The 19,804-nt window shown below is 35.3% G+C and overlaps 1 protein-coding gene across 1 annotated transcript in view; it reads right to left on the bottom strand.

The window, feature by feature from the left end:
- LOC148947335 (putative chitinase 10) overlaps positions 1-4,017 on the bottom strand; it is a 68,387-nt gene extending 64,370 nt beyond the window's left edge. The window contains 1 exon segment of the mRNA XM_089097027.1: positions 3,952-4,017. Within this exon segment, the coding sequence (XP_088953153.1) occupies positions 3,952-3,988 (37 nt within the window). The 5' untranslated portion in view covers positions 3,989-4,017.
- Between the last annotated feature and the right edge of the window lie 15,787 nt (positions 4,018-19,804).

The following is a 19,804-nucleotide window of genomic DNA, read 5'->3' as shown; positions in this document are numbered from 1 at the left end:
TTCCAATCGAATGAACCTTTTTGAAGTTTCTACGACAACACTTTCTATAAAAACTTTAAATGCTCCCAGGGCATAACTTACAACCCTTGCCCTGAGGGCTGTAGGGGAGTGTCCTCCTCAAAAACATAACTTCTATCTGGAAATCAACTACGCTGAAGAAAATTGTTATCTAAAAATTTGGATTGGATGTGTTTGGGGAACAGGTGGGTGTGAGAGGGGGCTTAGTTGCCCTCTAATCACTTTTGACTATTAAAAAGGACACTAGACCTTTGAATTTCCAATCGAATGAGCCCTTTTTCAAGTTTATACAACAAATATTTCGATAAAAACTTATATGCCCCCGGGGCATAACTTATTAGCGTTGCCCTGAAGACTGTGGGGGGAGTGCCCTGCTCAAAGGTATAATTTCCTGAACTTTAAACTGCGCGCAACAAAAAGGCTATCTCAAAATTTTTATTGGATGAATTTGGGGAAATGGTGGGCGTGGAAGGGGTGTTAGTTGCCTTCCAATTGCTTTCGACTATTAAAAAGGGCGCTAGCCATTTCAATTTCCAATCGAATAAGCCTTTTTCAAAGTTTCTAAGACAACACTTCCTACATAAGCTTAACATACGTATAGGGTATACCTTGCAACTCTTATACTAGAGGCTGTGGGGGAAACGTCATCCTCAAAGACCTAACTTCTTGAACGCTCGATCCCGTTGGACAGACTGGCTATCTCAAAACAGTGGAGGGATGCGTTTGGGGGAATGGTCGGCTTGAAAGGAGGGTAAATTGGTCTCCAATAACTTTTAACTATAAAAAAGGGCGCTTGCCCTTTGATTTTCCATTCGAATTAGACCATTTTGAAGTTTCTACGACAACTTTTTCTATAAAAACCTAATATGCCCCCGGGGCATAACTTACAACCCTTGCCCTGAGGGAGGTGTGGGGGGGGAGTCCTCCTCAAAAACCTAATTTCTATCTGGAAATCAACTACGCTAAACAAAATGGCTATCTCAAAATTTCGATTGGATGTGTTTCGGAAAATGGTGGGCGTGGAAGGGGTGTTAGTTGCCTTCCATTCACTTTAGACTGTTAAAAAGGGCACAAGCCACTCCGATTTCCAATTGAACGAGCCCTTTTCGAAGTTTCTACGACAACTTCATCGATACGAAGTGCCCTGGTCTAAAGGAAAAAAATAAATAATACATTGTGCCAACATCGTTTTTATATGCCCCAGAGCATAACTTAAAACCCTTGCACTGAAGGTTGTGGGGGAGTGACCTCCCCAAAAAGGTATTTTCTATCTGGAAATCAACTGCGCTGAACAAAATGGATACCTCAAAATTTTGATTGAATGAGTTTCGGGAAATGGTGGGCGTGGAAGGGGTGTCAGTTGCCTCCCGATCACTTTCGACTATTAAAAAGGGCACAAGCCACTCCAATTTCCAATTGAATGAGCACTTTTTGAAGTTTCTACGACATCTTCTTCGATACGAAGTGCTTTGGTCTAAAGGAAGAAAACAATAAATAATATATTGTGCCGACATCGTTCTTATATACCTCCAGGTCAAAACTTAAAACCCTTGCCCTAAGGGTTGCGGGGGAGTGACCTCCTCAAAAACATATTTTCTATCTGGAAATCAACTACGGCGAACAAAACGGCTATCTCAAAATTTTGATTGGATATGTTTGGGAGAATGATGGGCATGAGGGGGGGGGCTAGTTGCCCTACAATCACTTTCGACTTTTAAATAGGGCACTAGCCACTCCAATTTCCAATCGAATGAGCCCTTTTTGAAGTTTCTACGACAATTCCTTTGATCCGAAGTGCCCTGGCCTAAGACCAAGAAAAAAAAATACATTGTGCCAACATCGTTCTTTACTTACTTTGTGCCAACATCGTTCTTTACCTTTGATGCTATGCCCCCCTTTCAAGAATAATCTCTATAACTGGCCAATCAGAGTGATCATTGAGGTCAAGTTTTCTGAAATTAGGACAAGTGGAAGCCTGGTACAAAACGGTCACTATCAGTAGGCTACTTCTGATATAAGAAATACATACAGTATGCAACAAGTGTTTGGGAAATAAAGGCTATAGAAATCAAATAAGTTTTAGTTAATTTCTTGACATTTGAAGTACAAGCCTGGTTTACAAAACAACGAAACATACTAATCAAACATTTCGTGGTAGCGAATTTTAAGGAATAAATGACTCGACCCAATAGTAATCAAAACTCTAAAAAACAGAATTTTGATATCAATAAATGCATTGGCTTTTTATGCTGATTCCAAATAAATAAGATTTATTAAGTTTGCCCACCAAAGCTACAAGCCTGAGAAGTCTCCCTTATTTTTGAAAGAGGGGGAAACACCCTAAATAGTCAAGGAATCTTAATGAAAGTTTTTCCATCAGATTCAACGTATCAGATAACCTACTGAAGAGCTTTCAAGCTCCCATCTGCAAAAATGTGGACTTTTTTTTCTTTTTTTGTATTTTTTTGGCCAGATCTGATTATGGATACACGTTTATTTTTTGTGGTTTAATTCAGGGGGGATCGAATAAAGGATCATGCAATATCAGCAGAGGGCTCGTTCGAACGGAAACTAAAAGGGCTAGGGCCCATTTTAGGTGACCAACAAGTTTGGATGGCAACTAATGCCATCCAAACTGATGGCAACCCCCTCCCACGCCCTTTTTTCCTCAAAATTCCTCACTCTTTAATATGAAGATTGAATTTGCGTCCCAAATCTTTAAGAACAACTCCTGAGACACAAGGGCCGTTCAATTAGAATAAGAAGCTTTTCTAAAGTTCTAAAAACCTTAGCGTGAAGAATGAAGTATTGAGGAGGGAGCAACTTCCGCCTATACGGATAATTTCTGTTAGTTTTAAGCTTTAATGTTGCTCCTTAGTTTCAGTTGAATTTTTTTTCCATATTTAATCATTTGTATATCTTGGCATTCTATCCAGAAATACAGACATAGAAAAAAAAGAGGCAAGATAGTCACAGTATTATGAATTAACGCTATTTTCCAGTGACAAAATAGATTAAATTGAGAAAACTGACGAGAATATGGAATCTTTTTTTCTATTTCTACGGGTGTCGCTACAGTTTGGTTATAGCGTAGCAATAGTGTCTGAGGGGCCACGCCCCAAATTTGTGCATCTGATAACACTAATTAAAATTACTTTAGATTCCGGCTCAAATAAGGTGCCATAGACCCTCCTTTTTACTAAAGTGTCAGTTTTTTTGGGAGGGGGCAGTAGGTTAGTTTTCCTTTTGGATCAGTTTCAATAAGCCTTCTACTATTTACTTATTATCATCATCGGGAGTTGCAAAGTGCTTGTAATAGCGGCTCAGATTTTAGAGCAACTGATGAGAAAAAAGCTCAGTTTTGTTAAAAAAAATCGATTGGCAGATATAGACATTGAATTTGTCTATGATCACATGAATTAATCACAAAACTGTAATATAGGTGGTTAATAAGGAGATATTGATGGTTAATATTATTCAACCTGTACGGTGGGACTGAGCTCTTATATAGCGAGACAATATTGAAAAAGGAAAGAAAATATAGAATTTAAAAAAAATATGTATTCCTTTAAGGCTTAGGAGGGCAGGTTAAAACATTGATAAAAAAGCCGAATCTCATATATTGCACTTTTTCATATGATACAAAATCGATTCTTGATTTTAGATGAAAAATTTGTATATGATCACATGAATTCATTACAAAGCTGTGTAACAAGTAATTATAATGATGAAATTGGGGGTTAATATTGTTCAGCCTGTACGGTGGTGCTGAGTCTTATATAGTGAGGCAACATTGAAAAAGGAAAGAAAATATAGAATTAAAAAGAAATATTCCTGTAAGTCTTAGGAGGGCAGGTTAAGACATTGATGAAAGAGCATAATCTCAGAAACTGCACTTTTTCATTGGGATACAAGTAGGATGAATGTACTCACCAAGTCCTAATAGTAATAGCGTAAATAGAAATCTCATTCTGGATAAACTGAAGGAGTAATAGACAATTAGCCTCTTATTTATATTAGAAAAATCACCTATCAATCCTCTACAAATGCGTCATTATACGATAAGAAACAAGATATCGATAAAGTCTACTTTTTCTTTAGGATTAACGTTCCTTTAATCCTAAAGTATACAATACATTGTTTTTCGTATGCCTAAGTGTTCTTTTGAAACATATTTTAAACTGTGATTTGACATGATTTAATTTGATTTATGATTTGAAATAGCATTTAAGCTACAAAAATTCCAAGGAAAAAATAATATTGCATCAGCGATCAATGACATGCAATCTGTAAGTAACATACGCCTAATTTATGTATAAGAGAAAACAAAAAATATGAAAACTTCTTGGGTAGATGCAGCTGGTGGTTAGGCTTCTTGGTAGCATAGTCAACAGTGGTTTTCTAATAGTTAAGTGAGGAGTTAGAGACTAAATAAGTCAGTCAATAAAAGAGAGAATTAAGAAAAATAAAAAATAAGATAAATTACCAGCTTTGGTTCTATCTTTTAAATTATTTTTCTTTGAAATAATTGTAATTAAAAACTTGGATGTCAATAAACAGCCACGCCAAAGATTATGACATTTTGATGCAGAATCACTCTCTGTAATAAGGGCTTAAAAGCATGTCTACCCTTTCTTTCAGCCGTCAGTATACCTTGGTGTTTCAAGGATGCGAATTTCTGCGATTTAAGGCCCTAAAAGCTTTTTAAAGCTCTATGTAGCTTTTATTACGGCTATGTGCTTCTGGAGACTTTGGAATTTAAGCCTAAAAGTATCTCCTGAAGCAGCTCTAGATAAACGATTTTCAAGTTATATATTTTTAATAATAAGTGCTAGGACCACAGCTCCCAAGCTAGTTAGAAAACAAACGGCCTACCTTAAAGTTACTTAAGAATAGTCAATATTAGCCTTAGATGGGCAGAACATTTTGAGAATGTGCTAAACTGTGATAGAGTTATTAGATATGATCAAACAGTTCGTGGTAACGAACTGTAAGTAAGGAGCGACCCGGCTCAATGGTAACCGAAACTCTAGAAAACGGGTTTTTGATACCAATAGATATATCAAAAGAATCAGATTTCAATGCTGATTTCAAATATATAACTTTCATCAAGTTTAGAGCTACCCATCAAAAGTTACGCGCCTGAGAAAATTTGGCTGATTTTCAAAAAAAGGGGGAAAGACCCCTAAAAGTTATAGAACCTTAATGAAAATCACACCATCATATTCAGCGTATCAGAGAACCCTACTTTAGAGGTTTCAAGCTCCGATAAAAAAAAATGTTGTTTTTTTCATTTTTTGCCAGAATAAAGATCACGGTTGGGGTTTTTTGTTTTGTTTTTTGTGTTTGTTTTTGTTTGGTGTTTTTTTTTCCCCAGGGGTTATCGTAAAGAACCATGTGGCCTAGAAAAAAGTGGTAGGGAACATTTGAAAGGCAATTAAAATTTATATTTCCCTTTTTAATTGACCAAAAAAATGGAGGGCAACTAGGCCCCCTCCCACGCTCATTTTTTTCCCAAAGTCACCCGATCAAAATTTTGAGATAGCCATTTTGTTCAGCATGGTCGAAAATATGATAAAAATGTCTTTTAGGATGACTTGATCCCCCAAAGTCCCCAGGGGGAGGGCTGAAAGTTATGAACTTTACTCAATGTTAACATATAGTTTTGGTTATGGGGAAGTAGACCGCGTTTGTCCGAGGTGAGTGGTTCTGGTCGGGGGGGGCCGGCGCGGGTCGGGCGCGAGAGGGAAGGATCTTGCCATGACGGAAGTGGACAGGGGGGAAGGGACATTGCTATGAAGGGGGCGCCGGATTTCCCAGCATTATTAAAGAAAAAGATCAGGAATTAAATAAAAAAAAACAAGTTTTTCAACTGATCAACTGATTGTGATTAAGAGGTCATTTTTAAAGAACTGGAAAAAAAAATTCGAACTATAGTTTAAAGAGCAGGGTCTTGACTAGGGGGCGAACCCCCTAACATACGTGTTAAAAATTTATGACTATAGAAGTTCGTTACGTAAGTTAATTCTAAGTTACGTATATTTATTACTAATAAAAACGTTCGTAAATAAAATTAAACAAGTTTCGAGAAAGCCATTTAACCAAATAATATGAAATTTTATTTTAACTATTCATGTACAGTGAGCCAAAATCAAAAACTGCAGTTCAAAAAAGTTCAAAAATTAAATAAAAAAACAAGTTTTTTTTACTGAAAGTAAGGAACAATGTTAAAATTTAAAACGAAAAGAAATTATTTCGTATATGAAAGGGGCTGTCCCCTCCTCAACGCCTCGCTCTATACGCTACAGTTTGACTTTCTCACAACTCTATTTTTTTAAACAATAAAAAAACTTTAGCGTAAAGAGCGAGGCGTTGAGGAGGGGACAGCCCCCTTCATATACGGAATAATTTCTGTTCGTTTTAAGTTTTAACGTCGTTCCTTACTTTCAGTTAAAAAAACTTGTTTTTTTTATTTAATATAGAAAAGAATCAAACAGTTCCTGACAATTTAGAAGTGAAGGAAGATCAGTTTTGCGAGGAAGAAATAGAGACAATACTAAAAGGATTAAAAAATAATAAGCCCGCATATGCCAATAGTGCGGAAAATGGCTTTTGTTTTAAATATGGTGGTTGTGAAGTTAGAGATACTTTCACTTTCCCAGGTCCAAATATTTTTTCCAATCACTCCTTCTCTCTAATTTCTCCCTCTGATGTTATAAATAAAATGCAAAAGCTTGGAAAATCAAGCACTTGCCCCTTGGACATCCCAATTGATTTAATTAAAGCCTTTCTCGGACAAAATTGATTTAAGTTTAGCAAATGTTTTCAGCCATATTAAAAAATTTGGTAAATTTTCTGGAACCATGGTTTTATAACAGCTTTTCATAGGCTTCTTTGGCTCCAGTTTCTTTAGCCAACTGAGGCCAACACAGCTGCGCGGGATTCTCCTCCAGCCCAGTCCTTTCAAAAAATCACCGTTTATTTTGAATTGAAGGTATCAAGTATTTTGCAGTAGGTTGCATCAAGATATGGCTAATTGTAGAAAGAGACAAGCCAAGACAGATAGTCCAAGTAATTGAGAGGCAAATGTTTAAATGGCTGCGGTACGGGTAAATGGCGGGAGTTTTACCCGGAGTTTACCCGGAGTCAGGTTAGTTTTTGGAAAGGCATGCCTGCCTAGAGTCTCAGGCATGTTGACCAATAATTTAAATTGACATAGGACCGTTAGATTGCCTGGAATGAGAGGCAAACAAGGCAAGCCCGCTTATGGTCTTAAAAAGGTTGACCAAGAATTTAGAATTGACATAGGATCATTAATTTGCATGAAATAACAGGCAAACAATTGTTTAAAACCATCTTTATCTTCCAAATAGTACCTATTTGCTGCCTAAGCTCAGCCCCACATTCTGAGAAAATTTCAATTTTTTTGCACTATTATCTTTTTATCATACTTTGTTTTATTTCATTAGCATTAACCAAACTTCTCTTCTCGTGTGTTTACTGGATACTAAACAATTACCTGTTTTTATTTACCGCAATAATCACTTAAATGTACTTATCTGGCATATAATAAAAGGACAGGACCTTCACTGAAGCTCTTCTAGAGGCTGAATCAGATGCATATTCATGGTCAATAGAACTGAGGACTAAAGGGGTTTGATGAATCTGACACTTCTCAATTTTTAAAATAGAAGGGAATGATTCATCATCAACTATATAAAAAGAGCTACAAAGTTCAGCACTAAACTTGGGAATTTTCTCGGCTTCAGAATTTCCTTAAAATACTTCTTATTTGTTATTCTTATTCAATCGTATTTATCAATAAAATTTTCCCTTATTATTTTTTTCCTGTATTCCAACAATTCTCCTACAATAGGTAAAAGATTTTCCCCAAAAAACATCACACATTGGACAAAATTTAAGACCAATTAGGGATACTAATTTGAGCCGTATACTTCCTTATTTTCCCAAGTGATACCCCGTTCCCTTTCATACTCAACAAACAATTCAACTTCTATAACAGGGCTGTCAAGAGCCTATAATGAACCCCAGGGATAACTTACTTTTTTTCTTTCCGAGTCTCAATAGAGCAATACTATAACAATGTCCGGTGTCAATACTATACCAACACCAGGTTCTAAACTTCCTCTGTTTCTTGATTAGTCTTGAAACCTGATTTGGTCAGGTCTCACTTTCTTACTAAACATTCTAGGAGCTAAGAGGTTCAACTAGGAATATCTAAATCTAATTTACTTCGGTGGGCCTCTGGGCCCTTTAGATTTTTTGGATTTTAGAGTTTTTTTTATACTTATTGAATAAAAGAACTTGAAAGCTTTCCCAATACACGGCTCTATCATTTAAGCTAGTCTTCTCTGTTTGTAACAGAGACGTTTTTCTTTTTTTTTTCACACACACTTGCTACATTTCTGCATTGAATGAACGATTAAGTAGATACACCATAAAAGGTTCTGCTCGTTGAACGGACCATATCCGATAATACAAAAATGAGGCTCTATCTAGCTTTCCAATGCTACAATGAAAAAAAAGGTTAAGGTGACTAGGCCACATTTTACTGATGACAGGTTGCCAGGGATTGTGTTGTTTGGTCATACGTCTTGGGACAAACAAAATGCAGGTCGTCCCTGAACGGGACAGGAAAGGGTCGTAAGAAGGGATTTAAACAAAATTATAATTCTAGAGGAGGGTGGAAAGAGCAATGCAGAATAGGAGCTACACTAAATGAGGTTAAGGAATTGGAGCATTTGCAATTGTGATGCCCTCGAGTGGCTTGGTGTTACAGTGCATTGCTTGAAATAGCAGCCGTATAGTAGTAATTACATTCCAATACCTTCAATACATTATCTCTTTCATCCTGTATGGATCAACCACGACTCACATCCAAACAAGGATAGTACATGTCAAAATAGGACATGTAGATTCAAACTCCCATGCCAAAACTTATATCACACGTGACCAAGCATAAGTCGGAGCCTTGCTTAGATCCATACTAGCTATTTTGGCGGTTTTTTTTTACTGCGATTACTTTTATACGACATTTTTTTTAGATTTGGTTATTATTCCTTTTTCGGCATCCTAAGAAGACCAAATAGAAAGTTAACACGTGTCATTTTGCCGAAAGCCGGTGTTTTTTTTTTCTCTAGTGTGGTTTTTTAAGATTTTTCAGATCTTTTACTTACGTAATGGCATTTACTTTTATCACTTTCAAATTAAATGGGAGCTTAATTTAAAGATATAGTGTTTTTACTGGGTGAGTTTCAATTTTATTCTTGAAGTACGCATGTCGGAGAAAAGTTCTCAATACCGGTTAAATAAATTTTTTTCCTAACATTTGCATTGAGTTAATTGATGAAGAGACAAACAGAAAACTTTTTTTTTTACTTTTTTCAAGTTGATTAAAAAAAGATCAAGAAACCAACACACAAAACTGTGACAATCATTTTAACTTTACAAGGACCTTAGCCTGACAGGGAATTGCCTTTAGAAGAACTGAGGAACAAGACAGTAAATTTGTTCAAATTGTTGAATTTATAGTGAGATGCCTACTCTTGAAGCTTGTTTGAATGATCTTCGACCAAAAAAATTTGTCAATTTACACAGATTCCCAAAACCATTTCATTGACTTTCTTTCAGCAGAAATCACGGAGAAGATCGTCAACGAATTCTTGATTTCAGAATTTTATTCTGTGAAGGCGGATACCACACCCGAAACCTCACATTCCGATAAGCTTGAAGTCATATTCCACGTTATTAGCTCGGATGGGACGTCTAAAGATGGACTATCAGATGTTAGTGAGGCTAATGATGTGAGGCGAGTGAGGCGTGTTAGTGAGGCAAATGTACTTCTTTTCTTAAAAAAAAAGTCACTTCGATAGAAAACCACCTTAAACTCCAAAACTTACCACAGACTCTGTGGTCTAAATAAGCTGAAGGCATAAAAGCAGTAGCTACTTCGTTTGAAGCAATAGTTTCGGCCCTTGACGGAATTAAACAGGCAAAGAGCGCTGCTGCAAAAACAAAAGCACAAGCTAGAAGCCTTCTGAAAAGCTTTCCAATGCTCTATCTAGCTTTCCAATGCTCTATCTAGCTTTCCAATGCTACAATGAAAAAAAAGGTTAAGGTGACTAGGCCACATTTTACTGATGACAGGTTGCCAAGGATTGTGTTGTTTGGTCATACGTCTTGGGACAAACAAAATACAGGTCGTCCCTGAACGGGACAGAAAAGGGTCGTAAGAAGGGATTTAAACAAAATTATAATTCTAGAGGAGGGTGGAAAGAGCAATGCAGAATAGGAGCTACACTAAATGAAGTTAAAGAATTGGAGAATGTGCAGTTGTGATGCCCTCGAGCGGTTTGGTGTTACAGTGTATTGCTTGAAGTAGTAGCCGTATAGTAGTAATTACATTCCAATACCTTCAATGCATTATCTCTTTGATCCTGTATGGATCAATCACGACTCACATCCAAACAAGGATAGTACATGTCAAAATAGGACATGTAGATTCAAACTCCCATGCCAAAACTTAAATCACACGTGACCAAGCATAAGTCAGAGCCTTGCTTAGATCCATACTAGCTATTTTGGCGGTTTTTTTGCAAGGCCAGAATTGCAACAGAAAAGCTTTAAGAAGAGGAGATAAATATCATCAAGGTAACCGAGATACTTGAAGCTGCAAAGAAACTTTTCAAAAGAATGTCTGAGGAGGAAATGAGCAATGTAATTGACAGTGTAGCAGAGTTTGCCAAAAGGATGGAAGTCATCCAGAGGCAGATTTCATTTGACATCAGCATGGGCAACTTGGACCATCTCTCTTTGACTCCGTAGTTCAAAGTCGAGCCAAGATCTTTGTGTATCTGTTCTATAGACACTATTTTAAAATCCTGCTTGATGGATTGACTACAATCATGAGAGATAATCTCAGAGCTTGCCTTGTTAACTTTCAGCAACTTCGCTCTTTACTTTTCAGCCTCCTTTCAAAACAATAACTTCAGTTGCAGATTTTGAGCTAGCAAATACGTTTTTCCTAGGCCATGAAAGAACTTCGGATTCTACTGCTCTTCAAGTAGAGTTTGAAGTTTCGCAAAGGCGTACTCAATATTGCAAAGGCCCTATTTGCTTCAGAGAAATCCTAGGTGAATAATATCACTGACAACACCAGCTTAAGCAATATAATCGTCTTTGCAAATTGGCAGTGAATGCGTCTGTTTCAGTTGCTGCAGCCAAAAGAACATTTAACAAGCTCAAGTTTGTTAAGAATTGGCTGAGATCTTTCATGGGTGGCTCTCAGCTAGATTTCCTCATGTTGTTGACGAGTGAGAACAACCTCACCGATTGCCGTTGAGTTGAAGCAGGATTGTCCAGCGAGAGTCCACTGAAGGAGAAGAGGTGAATACAGATTTAGATGTTCCTGTTTTGCATTTGCGCACGTGCTATTCTGTTTTAGTTCCTTCTTTGCCTCTGTAGATAAGTATTTTGATAAAGGACTAATTTCTATCAAGTTTGACGAGTCGTATAATATAATCTAGAAGTCGTTTAAAAAGGGGATCTCACCCCCCCCCCTCCCTTGCCTGGATGCTTTTAATTACCCATGGGTGGAGAGGGAACGGCAGTTCGGAGATAGAAGATTTTGTTATCTATTTATTACTGTTTACATATTATTATATTTACTTATATTTGGTTAAACGTCAGTTTAGTTATTATTATTATTGGTTATTTACGAAATAATTTAGTTTTGCCTTTTTTGACGAGTTTTTTATTTTTTGTTTGTTTTTAAAGTATTATTGGTTTAAATGCTATGTTGGTGTTAGTAATTGTAGCCCCTATTGGCAGTGCATTTTATATCTTCTCATTGGCGATTATTTATCATAATAGTTGCAAGTTTTATTTTCAGCTAACTTACTCGTCCCCCGTTGCTGCGATCTCAAGAGAAAGAAAATTTACGCAAAATTCCTCCCAGAAAATTCCTTCACGATAAATCCTCCCCCGCAGAAAATTCCCCCTCCACAGAAAGTTTTCTCACATTTAAAATCCCCCTCGCTTATTAATTTACGTTATTATTTCCCCGTTTTCCTCCTTACGAACGCCGAAAGTTTGAATTTTGAAAAGTTAGTTGAGTTAGAAGGAACAGCAAAATTGAACTATGTTGATATAATTGCAGTTACTGAAGCCCAGGCACAAAATCCAGATCTCCTTAAAATGACTGGTTTTCAGGAGTTTATAAAGCTACGCCCGGTTGACCACCCACTGGGGAAAAAAGCAGGAGGAGTAATAATTTTGGCAAAGGATTGCCTATCTCCTACCCTTATCCATGTACCAGGACTAGGTGATTGCGATGAAATGATTTGGATATCTACTAAGCCCAAATGCCTTCCGTGGCCTTACACTAATTTAATAATTTGCTATTCACCCGGACAGAATGCTTGTTCTCCTCGTAATTTTCATGACAGGCTACAAGCAAATCTTGACTTTGTGACGACAAAGTATCCCAAGTATCCCAGTATCCCGGCATTTTTATAGCAGGAGACGCAAACGAACTAAGTCTTAATTATCTGCGCAAAGATCAGGAGCTTAAACAAATTGTTAATTTCCCTACTACAAAAGGTGGAACCAGTTTGGATGTTATTTGCACCAACCGTAAAACCTTTTACAATATTTCAACTACCCTTCCACTCCCACCCCCCCTTGGTGGTAGCTATCATTTCATGCTACAATTGAAACCACTACTAGTTTCTAAAACAAATTACTCAGTTTCTGAATTTTCGTACCGGCCAATAACAAGTCAAGGTCTTTTTAATTTTGAATCTTGGATTTACATCTGAAAGTTGGGATGATGTTTTGTCGTGTGTAAATCTTAATTCAAACATTAGTTTGTTTGAAACAAAATTAATGACAAATTGCCAAAATTGTTTTCCAGAGGTTACCAAGAAGGTATGTTCCTCAGATAAAACATTATTAATGAAAAAATAAAAAGACTAATCCATTTGAAACTTAAAACTTTTTTGCCTCGGAGAGAAAGAGGAAGCCTTAACCCTCCGTAAACAAATAAAGAAAAAAATACGTCGCGCTACTTCTCGTTATGGTAAGAATAAATTAAATTACTTAAAACAGAGATGGTTAAAACCGGAATGGTTTAAGAAAATGAAAGAAAGAGGGGGGTCGCTCATGCAAAAACCTTGATTTTCTTCTGGATGAACCGCCTGAACTGACAGCCAATGAGCTTAATGAACACCTAGCTAGCATTGTAAATACGTTCCCCCTTTCTCGGAAAACCAGCTAATCCCTGAAACTCCAAAAGATAAAATCCCGGAAATTTCGATGAGGAGGATGATAGAAAAATACAGAAACTGAAAAAAAACTAGCATTTGTCCCATTGATATCCCAATTGAACTAATAAAAGCATTCCCTGATAAACTATCAACACCCCTTGTTAGTATTTTTAATGATATTAGTAATTCCTGATGTTACCCGTCGTGCTGGAAGCTGGGCTATATTACTCCAATCCAAAACAAGGGAGACGTGAACGATTTTACTTGAGTACGACGACTAATCACCTAAACCCCAGTTCTATCAAAAATGTACGAGGGTTTCTTAGCTAATTGGTTAGGGGCAGAGATTCCTAAACTTATTGACTTACAACAATTTGGAAACCTGAATCAGACATCTACTTCATACTACCTTGTTAGTCTTCTTGACACCGTTCTTAAAAACCTTGAAAATCCTGATACTTGGTTGAATTTTTTATTAATTGATCTCCATAAAGCGATCGACCTAATTAATCCCAACACCCTTGTAAATAAAATGCTGAAGGAGTTTCAAGTGAGTCTCTTTCTAGTTAAAGTCGTTGCCTCCTTTTTAACAAATCGTTTTCAAGTGCTTAAATATAAAAATATTTATTCCGATCTCCTTCCTATCTTTTGTGGGGTGCCCCAAAAAGCCCGATGGACGAATTTCTTTAGAAGCACTATTAATTCAAGATGTTATAGCTTGGATATGATATGCGATTTATTGGAATTTGTTCTATTTAATACATTTATAAGATTTAATGGGAATTTATATAAACAAACCGTAGTTATTCCTATGGGTGAGAATGCAAGTCTATTCATAGCAGACCTGTTTTTAAGTGAATTAGAATACGAATATATGATAAATAAAAATAGCCCAAGCAATGTAAAATATAACCTTTCAAATAATAAAAGATATCTAGACGATCTCTTGGTAATAAATTGTGCAGAGTTTATTGAGGTTTCAAAAAATATTTATCCACAAGAGTTAATTCTTGAGCCTAGCTATGGGATGGGACACTCCGACCATTTCTTAGATTTAAATATTAATATTTCAAATAATAATAAATTAGTTTTTAAATTATATAATAAAACGGATGATTTTAATTTTGAAGTAATTAATTTTCCATATCTTGAAAGTAATATACATTCAAATATTACTTATTCGGCTTATTATTCCCAATTATTTAGGTATGCAAAAATATGCAGTAATTACACAGATTTTAGAAATCGATGTAAAAAGCTGAGCGAAAAACTGATCTTAAGAGGTTTTTCTGCCAAAAAAATTAGTTGGCAATTCAAAAAATTTAGTTTCATGTATCATGAACTCTTCAGTAAATATGCAAAAAATTATAAAGAAATACTGAATGATATTTTCATATAGTTTCTCGGGGCTTTTCTTTTTTTTTTTGATGTTTGAGTTTCTAGGGGTTTCAAACAAGCTTGAGGATCTTTAAATTGGTAATTGGTTCCAGATACCAATAAATGATACATCTGAACATGTCTTCATTTGTTCCAGAATGGTCTCTTTCAGTGACCTCTGGGATTTTACTATGGAAACATTGAAACACTTTTTGTATGTAATTTTTAATAGCTTGACTAGTATGCATGTATTTCACAGGTTTTACCTGACATAGGGTTACCATATAGATCTTATGGTAGAGGCGCCACCGTGCTGGGTAAAGGATGTAAAGCCTCGAAACCCGTTAAGGCCGGTGGTATTTCTTCTGATGAGCCCTAAATGGAAGGTTTTACTTGGAGATATTTTTCTAGATTTAAGGTGCTTTTGCTGGTAATTTTACAACGACTTACATTTATTGATGACAACTTTGCATGGATTTGGACTTTTCTATTTGGTTGATGGTTTGGGTATACTGTTTGGTCCTAGGTAGTTGGATGGATGTGTAAGGTGAGAACCTCGTTCAAGTGCACATTTGTCTCAATTGCTGGATTAGGACAACAGTTTTTTTTTTTTTTTTTTTTTTTTTTTTTTTTTTTTTTTTGCCAAGTAATTACCTCTTAAACATAATATATATATATATATATATATATATATATATATATATATATATATATATACTTATGCTTTTTTTAAGAAAATTCAAATTCGTCAACCATGCTGCGATAGAAATTTTTAAAACAAAATTCTATTCTATTAATAAAGATCACATTTTTAAATTTGAAAGTATTTGAAGGGTTCCACCAGCGGAAAATTCCCCCAGTGAGAAATACCCCCGACAAAAATTCCCCTTGCAGATAATCCTCGCATATAGAGTCAGCACGTCGGTCCATCTCCTCACTTCTCAAGCAATTCATTTCTGAGTATAGAAGTACAGAAAAACTTACTAAATTCAATTAAACTTCATATCTTTCATTATTGACGTCGCTCCTACTAAGGCAGGGACTGATTAAAATGGACGACGAAAGATTTCTGACCAAGAATATACATTTTTTGCTAACTTTCTCGACACCATTGGACTACAGAAGAACTCTCCAAGGCAAAATGCGAACAATAAAAGTAATTTAAGGATTGCCCATTTAGCAGCAAATATTATCAAGACATATGAGGAGAGTTACAATCTTCTTGAACGAAAAAAAGAAAAAAAAATGAACCGCTAGAATTTTGGAGTAACTACTTGTACTCTTACCCGAAGTTAAATGAAATCGCAGGCATGTATCTCTCACTGCCTGCAACTTTAGAACCAAGTGAGAGTGCATTTAGCATTACGGGCTGCTTTAAGCAAAAGCAGTGCTTGTGAATGACTGCAAAGTCCCTTGAACTGTTAATATTTTGAACTGTTAATATTTTGAACTGATAAATTTTAATTTGTGTGGTCTTTTTACATATTTGTTTATTTTTAATTAACCAAAAATTGAAATGAAAATATATTTCTTTTTTTTTATCTTTTCCATTTCTGTTCCGTTTTTCAGCTGCTGTTTTTTTACCGTTACTGTTTTAGCCAAAAAGAGAAAGGGTGCCGATCCTTAGGACAAGCGTCAAGTGGCGAGGGTCTAAACTAGGAAGGCCTGCATACATTGTTGTAGACCTTGATAGTGTGATAGTAGATTTCATACAAATTTTTTGAATACAGTACAATCAAATGGCAACTTTTCACAAGTATTAATAGAAGAACGGGATAAATACAGATGCGAATTAATGACCTCTTTAGATTCATGACTACAACACCTATAATGAAGAATAAAAAATGAAGAATTATCTAATGAAGGGCTATCTAGAAATACAAAATATATACTTTCAGTATTTTATTTCAACAAAGCGTATACTCTTCATAGAAGACAAAAAAAAAACACAACGAGCCAACATAATCGCTTTGACAAAAACAAAAGCTGTGGAATGATTACTTTCATTTTATATAGGAAATCAGCTTTGGATGGAACTTTTTTTCGTCCTACTTCAAAAACATATATTATACAACTACCACTCTCTTCAATTATATAATCATTTGCTTAGTATATCAGTCTTGGGAATGACATTTCAATTGTCAGATGCTACTAAACCGGATATAAAAATTTAAGACAAAATAAATCAAAAGGAGAAGTCATATAATAGAATTATTAAAAAAAATTAAACACAAATAAAATATTAGAAATGGTTTTCTTTTATCTGTGCATAGAAATTTCGTGGAATTTGTTTTGCTAAGTGGTTCATAGTTCAATGGTTATCTTTTAAGCCAAAGTGTCAAATTGAATGACAGAGAAGTGCTTAAACTTCCGACCATACTTTGATCGACAATAAATGTAAAATGTCACCACTGCGTTACCAGCTTTGGAATAATTACGACAATTAATTGACGACAAACTTCATTCAACAAAAACATGTTTGACTCATGGTTTTAAAACCTTTAATTAAATTGGAGCAATTTTTATTTCCAATATTTTTTAAAAGACTTCAGAGACATCCAGCGCATTGAATTTTATCTGAATAACCAAACAACAAATAAAAGAAAAGTTCCATTATGCGTGTGCTAAGCTTGGTAAACAAATGAGGCCTTTAGATGCTAACCTGATCAGGTCTTCTGACTTTCCTGTTTAGATTTCAGCGTCAATTCAATGAATTGACTCAGAATTATACACGTTCACAAATACATTCCCTTAAAAGTAATGCTTTATAAAGACAAATATTCTCGAAATGAAGAAATAATATTTTTATGAGCCAATTGTACTGATTCCATTCTAATACGCCCTTCAGAATATTCTCAATGCTAAATTACATAATTACAAATCGAGACAACTGTCTCAAAATTTTTCCTACTAAACGCTTAGTGCGTTGACATCAAGCCCAGCAGAAACGGCAATTCACTAAAATACTGGGGCAGGAGAGTTTAATTCGGTTTTCTCAATTTTTTTCTATAAATATTCAAAGTGAATATTTTTAAAATACAAGCGGGGGTTTCCCCTCCCTCTAAATTGGCGTTCCTGAACCCATTTTTGACTTTTTTTTTTTTTTTTTTACATTTTTTGCACTGCTTTATTTTTACGGACTTCATAGGATTGCTCTTGGAATGATACAATTTTGTGCATCGTTTCACTTTTCTACCAGCTTATAAAAGAAAACTAAAATACCAATTTAGAAACAGCATTTTTATCCGTTTTAACAAACAACAAGTAACTTCTAAAACAGTTTTTGAAAATACACAAATGGAAAGCATTTCAAATAAAACCCAAGTCATACCAATTTTTGTTTAAAGCTTAAAGCAAAAAAGCATTGTGGGAGAAAAATTATAGTTAGGAAACGAAAATTGACATCCTCCATGGAGTATCGGCAATCAATCAGTTTCCACAAAAATCATGATTCATCTCAAATACTACAATGTTACATGTGTTACAGATATTAACGTTAAATGTTTTAAACGTTTGTTTTAAATGTTTTAAAAGTGTCAAACGTTTTAAAATGCTACGAATGCTTGACAATGTAAAGGGCCTATGAAATGTTACATCTCAAAGCTGACTTCCAAACTTCACTTCTCCCCGCACGAAATACCGCATACATTATTGTCATATACCATTTCAAAGCTCGATTTGAACAACAATAATCATATATACACATTAATATAATTACGAGAGTACAAGTTAAGTAAGCTATAGCGAAATAGGCTTAAATACAATCAAGAGTAAAATTTTAGTGAAAAAAATCACTTAAAAATTTTAACTAAAAAAAAAAATCACTAACAAATTTTAGTGATTCTCAAGTTAGGAAAAAAAAATTCGACATAGATCAATGAATACAAAAATACGATTGAGTCAGGGACGTGCCATCAGTGCGCATAATTGGCAGTGTATTTTTTTATATTCAGGATATTTCAAACTGCCACTTACATAGGCAAGTATATTCTCTACACGTGATTAGTTTTGCAAAGCCATCTTTTGTGTGCGTGTGTATCAAATGAATTTATGTTCAGAAGAGACGGGGGGGGGGGGGGCAGAAAGATGAAGATAAAAGTGTTTGTCTTCCATGGACTTCGTTTAAAGGTCTCCCAAAAGTTGTTGTTTTTTCTATCTGCATATTTCGGACCAACTTACGAATCGGAGAAAGTTTTTGGTTTTTCAGGAAATAATTTTTGTATGTGCGTTTTATGACCAATTTACGAGCAAGAGAAACATTTCAGAAGAAAGGACTCGAACCGAGTAGACCCCAACCCCCGCGCTGGATACGGTCTTTTAAGAGCCAATACAACTAAAGTAAATCTCCAATCTGTATCCATAGTGGAATTCATATCAGCCAATGGAGACAACTACTGAAAGAGGCAGAGTTCATAAAGAAAAATATGGCACTGTCACATCAGTATATTCATTAACGTATTACTTTTAGGTCCTCAAATATGTAGGCTTACTTTTTGTGGGGTTAAACCCCAACTAATCAAAGTTTAATGAGGTAAAAAAAAATTAAAATTTTACATTTTTTTCATTAGAGCTCATTCCAATTTAACACATAATCAAGGTGAAAGTTTCAACAAATAAGATGAAAAGATTACATTAAAATCAGGTATGGTAGGTAACATTGTTACCTAATGTTTATTCATTGTTACACATAGTTATCTAAAGACCGCTTATACAACTCACAAAGCCCTAAATGCCTGCGTTGAGTAGAAAAAGGTTCTTATTCTATTCAAGAAGAAAAATTCAAAGATAGACACATCCTAGGAGACAAATTAATAGCAGGAAGTTCATTGCCTAAAGTCCATTGAGTTTTTAGGGCAAGTCATGTGCTCTAGTCCCTGTATACAGCCGATATTTCAAATTAAACAGGTTTTTTAAGCCTCATTCATGAATTATTGAAACAATACTATGACGATTTTCGTATCAGGTCACTTATTACAAGCTAATCTCCATTTGTCATTTTCTAAAAAAAAACTTGATGGAAAAGTACACTTTTCTTTGGAAATGGAGATTGAAATTCTGTTCCGGTTGGGTGGATTGGCAGAATAGCAGCCAAAAACATTCAGTATGACTGACGAAAATGAAAA

The sequence above is a fragment of the Artemia sp. Qi Xiang Cuo genome, chromosome 11 (assembly GCF_049724085.1).
Source record: "Artemia sp. Qi Xiang Cuo chromosome 11, ASM4972408v1, whole genome shotgun sequence".
Lineage (NCBI taxonomy): Eukaryota > Metazoa > Arthropoda > Branchiopoda > Anostraca > Artemiidae > Artemia > Artemia sp. Qi Xiang Cuo.
Note: the sequence above shows the minus strand (reverse complement) of the source record. Positions and strands in the feature narration are given on the sequence as shown.